The 19992-nt window shown below is 43.1% G+C and overlaps 1 protein-coding gene across 1 annotated transcript in view; it reads left to right on the top strand.

Annotated features, from left to right (window-relative positions):
• TMEM167A (transmembrane protein 167A) overlaps positions 1-19992 on the top strand; it is a 73971-nt gene that overhangs the window by 23830 nt on the left and 30149 nt on the right. The window contains exons 2-3 of the mRNA XM_063963950.1: positions 12960-13069; positions 16801-16835. Coding sequence (XP_063820020.1) covers positions 12960-13069; positions 16801-16835 — 145 coding nt within the window. The remainder of the gene's footprint in view (positions 1-12959; positions 13070-16800; positions 16836-19992) is intronic.

The raw sequence follows: 19992 nt of genomic DNA, 5'->3' as shown, positions 1-19992 counted from the left end.
TCCTGGCATCTTGATACTGCCAACATAAGCTCAGCAGTCGCAAAAAAGAAATTCTGTTTTTTTTTTTCTTTTAATACAACACTTTAGTATAATATCCCAGCTGACGAGATGCCAGCTGTCAGGATCTCGATATCGGCATACTGCCAGACAGAATACCGGCAGCAAGCGCGAGGGGCCCCACACTTGGGGCTCGCCACCGGGTTCTATTCTCCCTCAGGTGGTGGTGTGGACCCGAGTGTGAATACAGGGCAGTGGTCGGTATTCCGACCGCCGGCATTTTACCAGCTGTCGGGGATCCTGAACGCTAGGATCTCGACAGCCGGTATATTAACTACATCCCCTTTAGAACATATGTAGAGCCTTCCCCTTCCCCAGCTGAGGTTCTTTATTAAAGTGGCTTTTAAAACACTGTTACAGCACTTAGTGTTTTTGCATAAATAGGTGTTTTAACTGTATGCAGCCAGTCAGGTGCAGTCCTCATCATCGGTGTGCAATTTACACCAGGATTATACCACCTGCAAATCGGACTACTACAACAAGCAACATTTGCGGCTTTTCACTGGCCACTGAAGTGGCAGTCTGTGACTACATTCTCACACCATGCCCTTACAGTGCTTTGGGCATACCTGCATCACCATTCTGTCCCCTTTGTAGTAAGCAGTCGTACATCAGGTGTACACCTGAAAAAAGATGTGCATACACACTAAAGTCAAATGCATCTTCCAGACAAAAATACGTAGCTCTGAATAAGGCCCGATGTGTATAGCAAACAGTATATCCAGGGTACTGAATGTGACTGGTAAGTTGGGCTTCAGCCCTTTAGAGTGACTGCTTCTACGTGCTGGTGTCACCAGTCCAGGAAAGTGTAGTATTCTCCCAGAAACATTTTCGATCTAGGTGGAATTATAAAGTAGCTGAGTAGGGGCAGACTGATCTTTCTTATATAAATTCTAAAGACTCAGGAGGTTAATACCCATTTGCTGACTGCGCTGGACACTATTATATTACACTTAAAGGCTCAGGAGGTTAATACAGATACCTTATTGCTGGCTGGGTGCTCTAATGTTAATTGTAAATACAGTACTCTAGAGCAGTGTTTCTCAAACTGTGCGCTAGGCACCCTGGGGTGCCCCAGGGTATTTGCAGGGGTGTCCTCGGTTGGTGTTCAGGCACCAATTCAAATTATTTACAGTCAATGTAATAGGCAAAACCAGTGCTTGTGGCTGCCAATCATAAAATATGTGGACAAACAGAAGTGAATCCTGTCCCTCGCCACATAACTGAACCTTAGCATGACATCTAAGCACAATTTACTGAATGTAAATTTTTTACAGAATTTCTCAATAAGAAAGTTTTGGCCTAGGGGTGCAGTGAGAAAAAATCTGATACTCTAGGGTGCCGTGACGCAATAATCTTTGGGAACCACTGCTGTAGAGAATATTGCCAGCAATTTGGAGGAGTACAACAATTGTATGCAGCTGTAACATGTGCAGTGAGGTATCATTTTATTCTCCCTGCTTCAAGTTGGTGCTGTTGCCAAACTTCTGCTTAGTCCCTAACTAGTTTGAATAGTGAACTGCCAAGTACTGGATATAGTAGAACACGTTTCACAGCTGATCCAAGCTGTATATGCACTTGAAGTGCTTAATATGGAGAGCACACATGCACTCTCTGACTGACTGTTGGTCTAATGCCACGTCACACTGAACGGGAGGGATTTCACCAGAAATGGGATGGCCAGTGAGTGGGAGGGATCTGATGAGGAGTGGGAGAGGCAGACATTGAATTGGATTAACAGCTGCACAGTTTGGGAAAATGTTAGGCAGTGTGCCCATGACAAAGGGCCTGGGGAGAACACAGGGGCAGATGTATTAACCTGGAGAAGGCATAAGGAAGTGATAAACCAGTGATATGTGCAAAGTGATAAAGGCACCAGCCAATCAGATACTAACTGTTAATTTACATAATGGAGCTGATTGGCTGGTACCTTTATCACCTTGCTCATATCACTGGTTTATCACTTCCTTATGCCTTCTCCAGGTTAATACATCTGCCCCACAGAGTGTGCATCTAGCCTATGGTAGCTCTAGTACAGAAGCGTTACTGTGTCTAGACCATAGTGGCTGCAGCAGACCAGAGTAAATCTAGAACATAGTGGCTGCAGTAGACGAGAGTGAATCTGTCTAGTTCATAGTGACTGCAGTAGAGGAGAATGAATGGGGCAAGTAAGTGCAGCTATATGGCCTTAGGGCTGTGAAAATGGATGAGTTTTGGGCGAGATTGGGCCACGAAGGGTGCAAGTTCAGTGGCTAGTGCTTCTACGTTGTTACAACACTAACTCGCCCCCCTTGCTCCTAAATAAATTGACCCCAATATGACTAGTCAGTGGTGGCTGCAGTAGAGGAGTGTGACTGTGGCTGGTGGATGGCAGCTCCAGCACTGGAGTGGGAAGACTGTAGCGTCTCTAGCATATTATTCAACATTCACTGATCTACTTCTTAGGTGATAGCAAAGTTTTATTACTGGGGACTTTGTAATTTCAATTGATATCTGTGAATGTAGCATATGTGGAACATGAATCTGTTTGAAGCGTGTTTTGTAATTCAGGCTAAATTACAAGTCTGGATAAGATCACTTTTGCACTTTTCTATGTCACTATGACAGCACAGTTTGAGATTTGGCCTTTAGTCTGGGAAAGTGGTGACTAAACCCATCTTTTCAATGAATGCCGGTGCTATTGTGTAATCTACTAAGACTGTAAACCTTATGCTCTGTATTAAATCACAGACTTTTAATTAAATTGATATCAGTATTATTCAACCAGACTGACCTTTTTATATGTCTGTTTATTCTTTTGTGGTAAACATAATATCTTATTTTCTGCACAATTATTTTTAAAACAACAAATATTGTAGGCACAACAAAGTATAATTACACTAACATGTTGGTATCCGGAAAGTGTATATAATCTATACAAATGAAAATCTCAATTACTATATTGAGATATTAAGGGAGAGTTCTGGACTTTTTGTTTTTTCTGCAAATGTCAGAGCAGCCCTATGTTTGTAAAAGCATTTATTTGAGTTCCTTGGTACATTGTGATGATAGAGCGTGAAGCTACAGTGGTTTGCAAATTACATTTTTGGGGAGGTTTTTTTCTCATTTAAAAAATACAAAAAATAATTTACATTTACAGAGTTGCGATGTCCCTGGAGTGGGGCAGGCTGACAGTTTTTCTGTTCACCTCCCCTTTTAGTGCTATATAATAACATCACCGCACCATCCGCAGAAACCAAATGCAACATTCTATGGGATCAATATCAATAACGGACAGTTTGGATAGGCGATATCGCAAACTTTCTGCTCACCTCTAAGGGGTACTTGGGAAAACATGCAAAGTGGATAGGGTAGATTCAGTTAAGCCACTGGAATCCGTCGCTATATGTTCTTAAAGGAGAAACAATAACATGATTTTGTTCTAGTTACGTTGCACACCACTGTACATGCCAGGGCACTGCCTTAGACCATTAAATTAACTGCGTTTATAACCAGCAATATATGCTGTAAGAGGAGATTTACATTTATTTAATTAATCTGTTTGTAAGTATCCCCTTACAGCTACATTTATTATTTATTATCATTTGTATAGCACACACATATTCCAGAGCGCATTACAGAGAATATTTGGCCATTCACTTCAGTTCCTGCCCTTATGGAGTTTACAATCTATATTCCCTATCACATGTACACACAGACACATTCACACTAGGGTTAATTTTGTCTGGAGCTAATTAACCTACCAGTATATTTTTGGATTGTGGGAGGAAAACCGGAGTACCCGGAGGAAGCCCCCCAAGTACGAGGTAGCATATATAAACTCCACACATTTAGGGGCGTGGTGAGAATTGAACCCATGACCTCAGCGCTATAAGGCAGTATTGCTAATCATTACACCATCTGTGTTGCCATGACAGTAATAAAAATTGTATTAGGCTCCATGTTGAACTGTCATCCCATTTTCAATATAATGGGAAATGTACTAATAAGATCGTTCTGATCTATTAATTTATAACCTGGATCTAAAGATTTTGGCAGGCTACAATTATTAAAGTATTTATTACTTGCAGTTCACCTACAGTATTAAAATTACATTTTCGGAAATGTAACCCCACGGGTGCCAGTGAAGTATTTGCAGTCTGCTTATTACGGTGTGAGTACACCATGAGTATCCATTGGAGTTATAATATTTTTCCAAAACTGCTGTGCCTAGCTGAACAGTTTTTATTTATTTTTTATCAGATGGGCAATATAACACATTATAATTAGTAATTTCTTCCCCATGTCAGCTGATTTGCACATATATAAACATTTGTGGGAGCTGCCAGCATGGGCTATAGAGCCAGTGGTGATAATGGTATCCCTACTCTCAAATGAAGAAAGATTGTAGAATCTGTGCGTAACAATACCAATAAATACAAGTAAATCCTCTTTAAAAATAAACCTGCAAGTGGTATGACTGTAGTGTGCACCAGGAATCGTCAGCATCCCCCTACATTCCCACCAGTGTTAGATGTTTCCCAAACTCTTTCCTAGTTTTAACTTACTTTAACATGCTTGAGCACAGGTCATTTTATTGCTACTTCAGTCATTTGTGCTCAAGTGTGGATATCCTTACATGGGCTGTAAGTTCGCTTTGGGGACTGAGTTTAGAAAATCATGCTCTAGACAAGTGTCAACCTCAACCCTTACATTTTTCCAACAGTACGTGTTTTCAGGATTTCTGTTTCTGGAAGAAGGTGGGATAATTACTGACCTAGCAAAATAATTTTAAATAGGTTTAACTCACCTGTGTATGAGTAACGAAATCTACAAAACATGACTTGGTGGTGGTACTTGAGGACTGGAGTTGAGAACCCCTGTTCTAGACGCTGGTCACTGCAGCAGATTTGATATACCGTATTTCAGCAGCTGTCTAGTCAACTGCATTGACTGGCCGCTGTGAGCAGAAATCTGACAGAAGTGCCGGAGAATGACTGTTCTCAAGAGAAAAGACTCTGTTTAGTCCGCGAGAACCGTCCTTCCCCGACATAACAGCGCACTGAATTGAATAGCGACGGGAGTTAATTCTTGTCGCTATTCAATCTGCACAGAATTTAGTTGACCCCAATGTTGGTATTGTGCCAGGCTGAACATGTTGACTTTAACAACATTCTAAATGTTGACATGGTGACTACATAGCGCTGCTTTAACCATGTTAAATATTGGCGTAGCTCCTCCTGACAAAGGAAGTCCAGCGCACCAGACCGCTGCGGTTACACTAGTGGAGAAGAGAAGGGTTGATAGATAACATGATTGATTTTCTTGGTTCCCATCAAATAGGAATTAGATTGTACCTTTCATATTTGTGCATTTTCCCACATGCATCATATTTACAAATATGCCTTGTTGCTAGCAGTAACAGCTTCTGCAATGTACCTGTGCATAGCTGACCCAAACAGTTCTGAAATGATGCCAACGGGGCTATTTCCTCTTTAATGTGGCTAGATGCTATGAATAGAACATATTCCATCTTTCACCAGCTTTAGTGGGTGTGATGACAAGCCATGCAATGCACATTTGTACATCTGTTCATTGTCTCATGGGATAGTGGAGAACAAAATGCTTATTTTTCCTTTTATTTCTCATATGCCATTGCTCACTTTGATGAATTGTGACAGGATGCCCAATTTTTATTCCATTTTACTACATATTCACAAAACATATTCAGTGCAGTGCACAATAATGCAGTCTCTGAGCTATTTAAAAACCTGCTAAATAGTGTGAAATACTGAAACGGCCCCTCCCCCCTTACAATGAATGGTCTTCTGGGTAGGGCCTTATATCTGATAATGACAGGCTTGGGACTCTGGAGTCATTGTTTTTTATTTGTGCGCACAGCTCCCTGCCCCTGAAAAGAGGCTGTTTAGGCAGGTACTGTTAGATGGGTGTGGTATTGATGGTCGACCACATGTAGGTCGATAGTGTCTAGGTCGACCACTATTGGTCGGCAGTAACTAGGTCGACAGGGTCTCTAGGTCCACATGTTCTAGGTCGACAGGTCAAAAGGTTGACATGAGGTTTTTTTAATCTTTTTTGGTGTCGTTTTTGCTGTAGAGTGACCGGGAACCCCAATTAGTGCACCGCGTCCCCTCGCATGCTCGCTTCGCTCGCCGTGCTTCAGGCAAGGTGCCTCACTCTGCTACCGCTGCGCTCAGCACAGGTTACCGTTCCCAATCGTAGTCCTCGTGGATCGTAAAGTATGAAAAAGTTCAAAAGAAGAAGAAAAAAAAATGAAAAACTCATGTCGACCTAGAGACCCTGTTAACCTAGTTACTGTCGACAATAGTGGTCGACATAGACCAGTGATGGCTAACCTTGACACTCCATCTGTTGTTGAACTACACATCCCAGCATGCCCTGCATCAGTTTTAGCATGGCCAAACAACAAAGCTGTAGCAGGGCATGCTGGGATATGTAGTTCAACAACAGCTGGAGTGTCAAGGTTAGCCATCACTGACATAGACACTGCCGACCTAAGATGTCGACCTAGAGGCCAGATACCCTGTTAGATACATTCTGCTTAAAGTGTTTCTTAACAACTCTGTATTCACAAGGGCAAACAAATGTGTCCTTTTGATGTTCCTTGTAAAGTATTATGAGCAGTACTATTTTTCTGGAAAAATAGGTTCAGGAACTATGGGTATGGGGTTGGAGCTAAAGATAGATATAGTAGATGGATAGTTTTTAGAAGAGAAAGCATTTAAATTGGACTTTAAAATAAAACTTACCATGGAAAATACATTTTGGACCAGGACAGGTTCAGGCACCCAGTTCCTGATTTATGGACCCTTTTCAGAGTCCATCGCTGATGCGGCCGCATCGCAGTTTGCCGTACATTGCACCTGCAAGGTCATTCACATTGCAGGCGCATCCCAAAAGGATTCATCCGAAAGATGATTGACCGTGACGGGCGTTGGGTGGGCGACGACTCGTGTCGGCAGCGTTTTTGGGAGGGTTCGACCTTAAATCGATGCATCGCAGGGTGTTGCCACACACATGCTGGGCGGCCACCATCATGTGAGTAGATGGACACAGATCTTGCTGCAGAAGCAAGATGCGTGTTCATCTCTGAAGTGATTCATTTAAAATTGCAGAATGGCTGAAGGAGCACCATAATTCTAGTCAGTATATCCAGTCATATATTCAAAGCTTTGTATGTGCTACGCTTCCTGGCACAAATATATATAGATGTCTTGTCTGGTCACACCTATGACTGTTGTTTCCCACTGACCTTGTCATGATAAGAGCTGCACTACTTCCTGGGCACACACGTTTAAATCTGAAGTGGGAGAGGGTTTGTGAGATGAGCAAAGAAGTTGGAAGGAGAGTGATAGGAAACTGAGAGACTCTTAAAAGCTTTCTGAAGAGCGATATGTGAGGCCTACGCTGAATATGGGAGTACTGCAGAAGATTAGATTATTGTGTTATGCACTGTATAAATACATGATTGACTAACAGAAATCTATATACAGTAAAGTTAGGATTTTTCCAAGATGTCTTTCTCCTTAAATCCGAATTTCAGTATGTATATTATTATCAGCAGTTCTTTCTGAGAACCCACCTCTTACTAATCCCTGCCATTGTTAACCTTTGTGGGTGCACAGAACCCTCTGAGGTACAAAGCATACTAAGGGGAGTTGCTTTCCATGATGGACACTCCCTAGTTTTAACTTTTTTACCTTTTTTAAAAAGAAACTTTGAAACCCAATGGGCAATCACTTAGTGGTTAGCCTTCATGTTGGTCACCGTATACACACACACGTACACCTGTCCTCACATTACGGAAAATATCCCCATTTTGCACACCAAGGACTTTGCAGCTTAGACACCTCATGTGAACTTTTCTTAAATACGTGTAATCATTTGCTTCTTTATACCAATATTTGAGACAGAAACACAAATCCTATGTACTTAGTATGCTAATAGCGATGTAAAGGTGCATACACACGGAGAGATTTTAACTACGAGAGATTTTGACTGAGCGTTTTCCCTTGAACTGGCAGTAGGAGATTTTGACTAACTTTTCCAGCGATTTTGGCTATGGGCAATTTTGGCTAACTCATTTAAGCAAGGGGATGCTTTTTCTTTTCCAGCGACCTAGCCAAAATTGACTTGCCTGCGCAGTCTATTTTTAGCAGCGATAGCGACCTGGCGGGGACGCGCATCGCTATCACTGGCTGTGTACACATGGAGAGATATGCACTAACTTTCTGAGCGATTTTGACTATATAGTCAAAATCGCTCAGTTATATCGCTCCGTGTGTATGCACCTTTAGACTCCTAATTCAGGAAAAAGAACGCAATACCTGTATTGGTAAAAAGGCAGAGGTCCTATATGAGCAACTCGTGCCATGCATCATTATGCTTAATCTGCTACATTCTACCAATTCTTCATATACTTGGTACACTATTCGCTTATCAACCCGCAAAAGTCATGTAAAAGTGCTCAAGTGTGTCTTGCGACAAATCTGTATATATACAGTGCACACCCGTCACATGTAACTGATTCAGTTACAAGCCAGACCACTGAAACTGTGTTCATTGTAGAAGTAAATACATTTGCAGCCCTTTCAATCCCCAATGCATTATATTATAGTCCACTCTGGGCCTGATTTAGAGTTGTACGTAATCCTGATGGTTTATGTACATCTTTGATGTTTAGAGATCTGCGCAGATACTGCATTGCGCATGTGCAGGTCTCCTTCTGCGTGAACGCTTCCGGTACCCAGAAGCCGCAGCATGCCATTTGGGGCTGGTGATGCCTGCGTTTCCAGAAAACTGGGGCTTGTCGGCCATGTTTCTGGGAGTGGTGAGGCCAATGTCTGCGTCTTCCAGGACAGATTTACTGGCTTTGCAAGTGGTCAGGAGGCGGTCATTCTAAGTAAGCTTTAGGCATACTAAGATGGGACAGTGATCTGATGCTGAGTCTTCAGACGCAACACTCAGATGCGTGATACCGGCAGGAGGCGTCTTTTCCGTCGGACGCCTCCTGCAGCATTAGCATATTGTTGCACAGCAGCTGCGTCCAAAGATGCTGCTGCTGTGCGAAGTGTCTGTCTCTGAATGCCGCCCTCTGTTCCTTGTTTGTATTCTAAGTTTTGCTCCACTTATATACCACAACATATACTGACATAGCAATTTGTACTGTATAGCGGATTTTCATCAGACCGTTCATTGCTATAGCCAAAGTTTTAGCAAAACAGAACTCTGTACATACAGTCTGTAGGACTAGAAACGTGAACAAATTTGTATAGAAGTGAAAAAAAAAAAAAGAAATCCGCCATGTGGAAACGTTTTACATGCTGGACCAATCTGTTTAACAACATAATCAAATGTGGTGAATTATAAAGTTCATTATGTTCCGCAATTTCTCTTGAAGCCTGGAAAGATTTTACATTTTTCTAGAATTCACACTTATGTATTCTATGCTGATTCTACTGATCCCTCACAAAACATAAATGGGGGTTTAAAATATTGTTCATATTTTTCTGCTGCCATCTATAATATGGTTTAGCCAATATTCTAGAATGTTCCCTAACCACGTTATCACGTTATATAGATCTTTCCGTGGATCTGGTATGAAATACTGCAAGTTGGGATCCCAGCAGTCAGGAGACCGACACCGGATTCCTGCCACGCACACTATTATGTTCCCCCTCGGGTGGTGGTGTGGACCACCACCCGAGTGGGAATACGTAGCTTGGGTCGGGATTCCTCCCGCCAATATTTCCACAGTTGTCTGAATTCCAGCGTCTGTATCATGAACGCCGGGATCCCGACAGCCGTATTATTAATTGCATCCCCTTTCCCTGCAATGTATACTTCTAAATAAAGCATATGCATGCATTGGGCGGCATGGTGGCACAGCACAGGGCTCGTGTGTTTGGTGGCACCAGGACCCTGTCTGTGTGTGATCTCCCAATGCTTGCATGGGATTCATCAGGTGCTCAGGTTTCCTCCCGAATTCCAAAAACAGATTAGCTGGTTAACTCTGACAAATAGTGAGCACTGTGTGTACATGTGACAGTAGGGAATACGGATTGTAGGTGCCACTTGGGCACTGAGACTGATGAATGTCTGAAAGATTCTCTGGAAAGCTTTACGGAATATGTTTGCTCTATACAAATAATTGTTAATTAATAATCACACTTCCTTTGTAAATATTTTCATGTAATAGTTCATGGGTCTTCAACCTCCAGCCCTCCAGCTGCTGTGGAACTACATATCCTAGCATACCGTGCCACAGTTTTGCTATTAAGGCATGCTAAAACTGAGGCAGGGCATGCTGGGATGTGTAGTCCCACACCAGCTGGAGGACCGCAGGTTGAAGACCTATGTTTAAATAGTTGAATTGTAAAATCACATTAGTTCATCTTGGCTTACGCTTACATGTTCTTATGCTTCCAACCAACCTATCTGTTTTCCTAAAAAAAAATTAACATTTGGGCACCATTTTATTTTACTACAGACTTCCTATAGTTTACTAGCTGCAAAGTAATGTTTATCACACCCCGGGGGTCTCTGACTACCTCTCCCCTCTGCCTCTCCTGCTGCTTCACATCTGTCACACTAGTTACTTTAATAGAACCGCATTATTATTTTTTTCTTTTGCACAGAAGTTCTCTTTCTTTTGTTAATATGTGAATTAAATATGCAGAGGGGATATCTATTAATAATATCCACAGTATGCACATTCCTATGCTGGTTCGTGTTGAAAGATACATTAAGGAACGAAGATGGAAGCCAGAAGTATATTTCTCCTTGATCAGATAAAAGGCCAGGTTGGGCCTCGGAGAGATGGTCATGATAGCTGGGTTCTAGTATCCATTGCATTGACAGGTTTCCAACCAGTGCCTGGGGCAATGCTAATGTTTTGTCTTTGGAGCATATCAAATGGTTAAATTTAATTTCAAGCCTCCAGTGCAGTATAAGTGAGGTCAAACAAAGTCAAAACGAAAGTGATCTGCTTCCCCTCGGGTCTATATATCTGACCAGTAATTGCAAGGTATTATTACTGGAGAGCAGTGGCATACCGGCAGGCTGTGGATGATGATGAATTATCTCGTGTTTCTAGATCTTTGACCTCTAGGTGGTTTAAAGTTGCTCCTGGTCACCTTTTTATATGTTTTGTTACAGATGCATATTAACCCTCACAACATGGTTTTCCGCAGCTATTGAATGTACATATTAAGAGGTATTTAGTTAGCATGTCATGTTACTGTAGAAATGGATTCCAGCTACAATGATAAGGAACCCACAGCTAAATGCGTCAAACGTCATACTGTAATAGAGCAGTCCATATTCTGTTTATTCATTTGTTCTCTGCAATTGTAGGTCAAGTCACAGTGTCTGCCTGTTATATGGAGTTTTATAAATTATATTGTCATCAGAGAGTATATTTATTAGCCAACTCCTCCCTCCTTCCCCCCTCAACTATCATACCAGTGTGGGTCCCATGCCATGAAGCATGGGAAATGTGAAAGGCAGATGGCACTTTTAGTTTCTGTCCGCATTCTTTCTTATGGTTTGTTGCACAAATCTCTCTGCAAGTAATTCTGCAACATTTCAAACAACGGCAAAAAAAGGAGATCGACTCATCACAAAATCTCTTAAACCACAAGGCCTACAATCTTGAAACTTGGCATGTAGCTTCTCCTTAGGTCCCAGGTGCTTGCTAAGAACTGGTTTTACAAATGTCACTGCCCATCCACGGAAATCGCCAAAAATGGATGTGTGTATGTATGTGTATATGTATGTTCCAGCATAACTCCGAAATGCCTGCAGCAATTTACACCAAACTTGGTACACATATGACTTACAATCTGGGAACAAACACTGTGGGGGTAAGACACCCCTAGTGTTGGGACAGCAGCACAGAGTATATCAGGAGACAGCATAAACTCCGTAATGCCTGCAGCAATTTACACCAAACATGGTACACATATGACTTACAATTTGGGAACAAACACTGTGTGGGTAAGATGCCCCTAGCACCCCTAGGGGTTGGACAGCAGCACGGAGTATTTCAGAACACCGCATAACTCTGGAATGCCTGGACCAATTTACACCAAACTTGCTACTCATATGACTTACAATCGGGGAACAAACACTGTGGGGTTAACACACCCATAGCACCCCTAGGGGTGGGCCAGCAGCACAGACTATATCAGGACATTCATGACCTGTCAGTGATGACAGGGCTACATATGACCATGGCAGCGACATGATGTGAGGAGGGGAATAGAGGTAGCAGGAAGACACACGCTGAGAGTCGTATCGTGGGAGGAGCAGGGTCCCCAGCAGCACAGAGTATATTAGGAGATGCATGATATGTCAGGCAGGACAGGGCTGCATGTGACAGGGGCAGTGACATGATGTCAGGAGGGGAATGGAGGTAGTACGAACCCACACACTGAGAGTTATATAGTGGAAGTAGCACGGTCCCCCAGCAGCAGAGTATATCATGAGATGCATAATGTGCTGTGCTATATAAGAAACTGTTAATAAATTGATAATTTCACTGGGGCACTGACATGATGTGAGGAGGGGAATGGAGGCAGCAAGAAGCCACAGACTGGGAGTTGTATAGTGGGAAGAGCAGGGTCCCTTGGGGGACCAAAAAGGGGTCCGGCCACTACACAAAGTGGAACAGGGAAGCAATAAATGCCTAAATCTCCAACCAACGTCCATTAACGAACAACTATAATTCTAATTTACCATTCTCATCCCCTAGCGAAGCATGGGTATTCAGCTAGTAATGAATATAAATGTTACATATATAGTCATACACCTGTGAGAGGAAATGTGGAACCAAGGTCACTTATTTTACTAATGTTTTATTCTTCTCTCTATTTTGGCAGTCAGCCATATTTAACTTCCAGAGCTTGTTGACGGTGATTCTGCTGCTGATTTGCACGTGCGCCTATCTCCGAGCCATGGTTCCCAACCTTCTAGACAAAAATAAAACTGGGTAAGTGAGCACTATATGGCCTCAGTGCAGCCTGATATCTGCATATGGCAAAAGCTTCTCCAATCATATTCCTCAACTCTATCTTTAAGGCCGCTCATAGCCTTCAACACCACATCCTGCAGATAAACCTCATAATCATCCGTTCTGCTGGTCTGTCTTCATGCACATAATCTACCCATTCCTCTGTTGTGCTCATAGCTGGTATTACAGTTCTACCTCATTTTGATTAATTTGAATAGGTAAAAAGCAATAACGGTATATGGTGATGTCCCAAATCAGAATGTTGCGTAATATTTGAATATGATGAAATTCTAACTCATGCATTGTGGCATTTTTAAAGTTTACCACTTAACTGGCAGCTCTGATTTGGTGTTAGTTCCTATTAATACTCCTTTTAGACCTACTTAAGCGGGTCGCACCCGGGAGCCTGACATGGGAGCTTCCCGGGCATGACCCGATTCAGGCCCCTCACCACCGTACTTTCTAACCGGGTTGGTGACGCGGCAGGGGCGGTGCTTTGATCTCCAAGCGCCGCTCATACATACACTGTGAACGGGAGCCGCGTTGATGCCACCCAGCTCCTGTTTACACAGCACAGCTTGCCGGGTTAAACCCATGTTCAACCCTGCAAACTACCGAAATTGGAATACCGGGTCACTCGACCTGGATTATTCCAACTGGGCCCTTTTACATCAAACCGCAACACGGGTTATGCACGCTCATGTGCAGTAACCCGTATTACAAGCTGGCGGTGTAAAAGGGGTATAACTGGCGATTCTGCAAACCAGCAGTTAGACATTGATGATGCTGTAGAGATCAGGATTTATACCTTTACATATGTAAACCAGCTGAATATGTAAATTAATAGGGGCCTACCATGTGAACCTCTGTTTTGTTTTTGGTGTTTTTGTTTTAGCTCCTTGCTTTTTTTTCTAGCTAAACCAATTATTATCCTTTATTTATGTGGCGCCACAAGGGATCCGCAGCGCCCATTACACAGTACATAATAAAATGAGCAAACAAGAAAACCGCACTTACAGTACCTTACAAAATAGGACAGGTATAGAAAACCAGGGGTTAGGTGCCTTCAAAAGGAGTATGGAGTATAAGATACTGTAGGTAAGAAAAGGATGCACATGAGGAAAGAAGTCCCTGCTCTTGCGAGCTTAATATCTAAAAGGTGAGGGGCTAACAGACCAGAATGACACAGACAGGGTAGACAGTGAGCATAGACAAGAGGGTTAGGAGGAGAGTTGACTGGGTTTGGTGAAGAAGTGGGTCTTGAGAGCACGTTTGAAGTTTTGTAGAGAGGTGGAGAGTCGGATGTCCACATTTATACAGATTTATGCAGCGCGTTACACAGAGAAAACTATTTTCAAAATGTAAAATTTTTTTTTAACCGTTTTAGAAGGGGGGGTGCAAATGCAATAACGCAATCGCAATATAGAAGCAGAAAATATTTCAAGGGGCAGCAACTTTAATACGATAATAACAAGATGGGAAGATGTCCATCAGATGTTTTCTGTTACATTTCATACTCCAGCTTACTTTGCTGGTGGATTTAGTACTGGCTTTGCCGCCTTTTGTTGCACAGTTTTGGAAAAGTTAACAAGAGATCAAATTGAGAAGAGTTGGATAAATAAAAGGAGGCGTAGGAACATAGATTATTTTTTCGTATGGGAACAAAACTGTTTTATTAAAGAAAAATGTGGCAAATAATAGCGTACTTTCAGTCCTAAAAGAAGGGAGGGTGAAACTTGTGTTGTAGATAATACTGTTCCAGAAAGTACATTGAGCGCAAGGGCGTAGCTACCATAGGTGAAGGGAGTGCAGCTGCTATGGGGCCCAGAGCCGAGAGGGGCCACCTTCCCTGTCAAAGTTACATGTGTTGTATACATTTTCCTCCTTTGGGTGCTACATAGGGGCCCTTACAAACTGTTGCCTCTCGACCTGCAATATATCTAGTTACACCCCCTGGACCTGCTCATTGTACCATGGTATAAAATAAACTGGAGGGTATTATGTTGTAACATACAGTAATATGTACTGGCCCACTGTAATGTGACACAATATGAAGTGGAGGCACTATAGTGTGGCATAATATAAACTGGGGGCACATTTTTTAATGTGGCATAATATGAACTGGGGACATTGTGTGTGTGTGTATATATAGTAATGTGAATTAGGAGTACTGTATTACTTAATGTATATTGGCAGCCCTACAATGTGACATACTATGGTATATAAAACAAACAAGGGCAGTACCATGGGGGATAACATTATCTAAGGCACTACTATAGCTCAGTAAATAAACTAGGGTACTATTCTGTGGCATACAATGAACAATTGCTGGAGAGAACTATCTCTCTAGAAGCATTGGGACAGGTGCCCTTCAAAATGTTGCTATGGGGCCCACAAACTTCTGGCTACGTTCCTGATTGAGCGCTTACACAACAGGGGCTACTTAGGGTCTTAGCTCCAGTTATAGTAACAGTTTCAACTGGTATCAAGAAAAACAGCTGGAAAGATATTCATAATGCAGTTCAGGTAGAATGTTTCTAACAGTAGCGTTATATGAGACCAGGTAATAGGATTGTTAACAGTGTAAAACTACACAGAAGGAATGTGAGTTTGGTGACATTGATAAAGCGCCAGCTTCGTGGTCAGCTGTTAAGTCTTGAGCTCCTGCGTCTACAAAAAATATAATAAATAATACGATAAGAAAAACTTTTATAGCAAAGAATTAACCACTATAAAATGTCAATATGAACAGGAACAAGTTTCCAGCGTTAGACGTTTACAACACGGTAAATTCTAGAGAGCTTTAGGGAAGAGTAAAGGAGTCTGATGAGGATAGTCTGATGAACAGGTGAGCAAGTGACCCTCAAAGCAGTCATTGTAAAGGAAGGAATTAGGTATGGAAGGTGAAGCAGGGTTGTGTCTCCAAGCCATTGACAGTGACTATAATTCCCAAATCTCACATCACAAAGCTATCAATTGTTTGTAGGACCAACATCTTATATGGAAAACTAAATAAGTAAATTCTGTGGATTAAATACATTACTGGGATTCTTCCGTTTCTTCTAACTTATTAGGCTCAAACTGGTAATTAGAAACATGTTAAGTACATATATACCATTTAATAACACCAAGGCTTCAATTGGGAGGTTTAGGATCACTTAATTAACGCAGTAAAAGTGGAGGTAAAGGATGAACTCCCTATGACTGTTGTCACCTAATGCAGTGCTCAGGGCACCCTAACAGTGCATATTTTCCAGGCTTCACAGAATCATAAACGAAATAATTAGAACCATGTGTGGATCTTCTAGAATGTGTCAGTCTGTGTTAAGTAGAGATACAGAAAACATGCACTGTCCTAATGACTGGATTTGGAAAGCACTGCCATAGGAGGAGCATCCGGTATTGGAGCAAAGGTCTGCCTGAGCTCTCATATAGACAGTCACTCAGGGCTGGTGCTCCGGTGAATGTATGCCTGTTTGCAGATGTGTCGAGTAGGGAGACCATAAAGGATGTCATATTTTACTGGAAAACGTTTATGCTACAGTGCAGCGATTACATTTGTTTATGTATGCTTTTTCTGATGGGATTCTTACCACCTACTTATCGATCACCATTGTATATTGTTGTTAAAATCTTTGACATTGAATGAGTAAAGTCTCTGCTGTCGCTCATACAGCTGTATATCAACTTCTCATTTGTTTTTGTTGCAGTGTGCTTGGCATATTTTGGAAGTGTGCACGAATTGGTAAGTCGCACCTTTTTTTACCTTTTCTGTTGCAGGCAATTACAGGGTCACATCCTGCAAAATCTTATTTCTGCAGCAGGTTACATAAGTTTCCACAGGAAAACATCGGGGTGTAGAGTGGATCTTGATCCAGAGGCACCAACAGGCTAAAGCTTTAGGCTGTCCCAGGATGCATTGGGGCCTCCTCTATATCCCCGCCTCCAGGCACTGTGAGCTCCGTTTCAGCTGGTATCTGCAGCAGCAGGTTCCTTAACAGGTAGGCTGCACTGGGCAGCCCTGAAAAGATTTTTCTGACAGATATTTTTTTCGAAACTGGGCTGTCAGCGCTGTATATCATGGTGACACTTCAGCGCTGCAGCTCCATCACCTCCCAAGCGGCGTCGCATACTCCGCTGCCTGTTCCCGGGTACTTGCGGCGGAAACACTCCGGCTTTAGGCACACAGTCGCTGTCGCTCTCCTGGTTCGCGTGGCTGCTACAGGGAGGAGGTAAAAGGGTACCTCAGGCGGGACCCGCCATTAAATTGCGTTTTGTCTGCAACCTAGGAAGATGAGTCGCAGCGCTGGCGTGGACACTTGTCACCGAGCAGGGACCCCACTAGACCACCGCTGCAATAGAGCACAGGTCGGGTATACTAACACCCCATTTAATAAGGCTCGCTAGTACCTGGGGTGGAAGTCCAGCATAGGGGAGCTGGCGCTTGACCTGTAGCCTCTCCCCGGCCCAGGGCGACATCTACTGCAGCCCTGGAGCTGCCTCACACTCTCCCTCACTCCCTGACTGAGACGCTGGGCGCCATCTTATAAGCATAGTTGCGGCTGGTCTCTGGGACTGCTGGTCAAGGTCTCCCTTGTAAAGCCGCCTGTATACAGCGCTGTGACTTTACAAACACTTGAGTATTCTACATGTCTTTATACAAACAGCGTTAGTTAAGAAGAAGTTAACCTATTACAGGATATATTGTTCGAGTATATATTATATATCTGTACATATACTATTCCAGTGCAGTTTTATTGTCATAATAATTATCTGCATTGCCTGTGACTGTGTGTGCCTGTATCTGCTGTGTAGGTTCACTTTGTGTTTCCCAGATATACTGTATCTATCACTATATTCTGTACCCTAAGGGACTAGGTGCGTGTGGGCCATATATATAGTGCGTCACAGTATTTACCTATTACGTGTATTCTACTGTGTACTCGGTCACATAATACCGGATCTATTCGCAGGTATTGTACTCTGTCTGGCTTTATCGTACCAGTTCGCTCTGTTGTTGCATTTGTGTCCAATATCTAACAAAAAGGGCAGTAAGTCTGTGGACGCTCCTGCATCATGCAGAGCATGCACCAAAGATTTACCAGAGGGGGAAGCTGTGTATGATGGTCTGTGTACTATGTTTTATACATCTCCCAGTCACTCTGCAACTCCTGTAACCAATCAGGAGCCACCCTAGGCTGTGTTCACAAACCTACTGGGTACTCTGGTGAAACGCCTTACGCCCCCTATGGGACCACCTGTGCCATTACAGCCACAAATTGTCCCTATGGTTAATCCGCCTTGGGGCGGAAAATTTGTCTAACCAGTTGCAGCAATTAAATCATTCCTTGGTCAAAAATGTACTCCAGGTCACTCTAGTGTCTCTGGGTCATCTAAGCGGGCTGCTTCCTCCTCACAATCCATGAATCTCTGAGATGTTTCCTCTGAAGAGGAGGGGGAGTATACTGTCCTGTCAGACACTGAATCAGGTGTTTCTGACAGGGATTCTCCATTGCAAATTGATGTCCCTGCCCTTGTGGTTGCTATTAAGAAAATCCTACAAATCACTGATGATGAGGATTCCATTACTGTGGCTAAGAAAACTGATATGTTTTGACGGCAGAAGGCGGTTAAAAATCTATTACCCCAATGACCATTTGGTGGACATCAGGCAGGAGCCCTGGTCTGATCCAGGGAAGAAATTCCTCTATCTAAACGGGCCTTGTTACATAACTCTGCCGGGAGAGGATAGCGAGACAAGTGGGAAAATTCACCACCGGTATATTCTCATGTCACCTGTCTCGTGGTGTCGTCCACTCTGCCTGTCACCACTGTCACTTCACTGAAGGAACCGACAGATAAGCGTGTGGAGGGATGCCTGAAATCTGTTTACTCCCTTACAGGTGCTATACATAGATCCACTATTGCAGCTTCTTGGGCTGCAAAAGGAATTGAAGCATGGGTTCAGGCATTAGAGGAAGAGCTGCCCGAGGATATATCTGACAATGCCAGACAATACCTATCTCACATTACCACCACCGCCTATTACATTCAGGAGGCGTCCTCTGAGGCGGATGTGTTGGCAGCCAAGGCGTCGACTACGTCTGTCTTGGCTCGCCGTATTCTGTGGTTGAAGTCATGGAAAGTGGACCTAGACTCCAAAAAGACCATGGAGGTACTCTACTTTAAGGGGGACGTTTTGTTTGGGGAAGACCTAAATAAAATTGTGTCTGAATTGGCAGCTGCTAAGACTGCCTTTCTCCCAAATACTAATCCTTCTGTACAGAAAGCTAAAGGTACCACTTTTCGTTCCTTTCGGCCTCAAGGGAAAGCAAAAGGTCAGGCATACCGGAGACAATCTCGTGCTTCCAAAACCACTAAGCCCAAGGCAAAGCCTCCCTGGGTGGCCTGCTTCTAAACAAGACAAGCCTGCCACATGACTGGGTACGCCTCCCGCTGTGGGATCCCAGAGTGGGAAGTCGACTTCTGCAGTTCACCCAGGTCTAGTTAATGACTACTTCAGATTCATGGGTGTGAGAAGTTCTCTCACGGGTACGCAGTCTCCTTCAAGAGACGTCCCCCTCGCCAGTTTTGCACCACGGTTATCCCTTCAGATCCGTTAAAGACGCAAGCTTTGCAAAAGGTTGTGAGTTCTTTCCTGTGTACAGGAGTGCTAGTGTTGGTTCCTCTGGCCCAGAGAGGCAGAGGTTACTACTCGAGCCTGTTTCTAGTTCCGAAACACAATGGGTCTTTCCGGCCTATACTCAATCTCAAATCACTGAACAAGTTTGTAATAGTGTCCAAGTTCTGTATGGAAACACTGCGATCAATTATACTGGCTATGGAACCCGGAGACTATATGGTATCCCTGGATATACAGGATGCATACCTGCATATACCTA

Source organism: Pseudophryne corroboree, chromosome 1 (genome assembly GCF_028390025.1).
Source record: "Pseudophryne corroboree isolate aPseCor3 chromosome 1, aPseCor3.hap2, whole genome shotgun sequence".
NCBI lineage: Eukaryota > Metazoa > Chordata > Amphibia > Anura > Myobatrachidae > Pseudophryne > Pseudophryne corroboree.
This window is presented reverse-complemented; position numbering and strand designations above follow the sequence as displayed.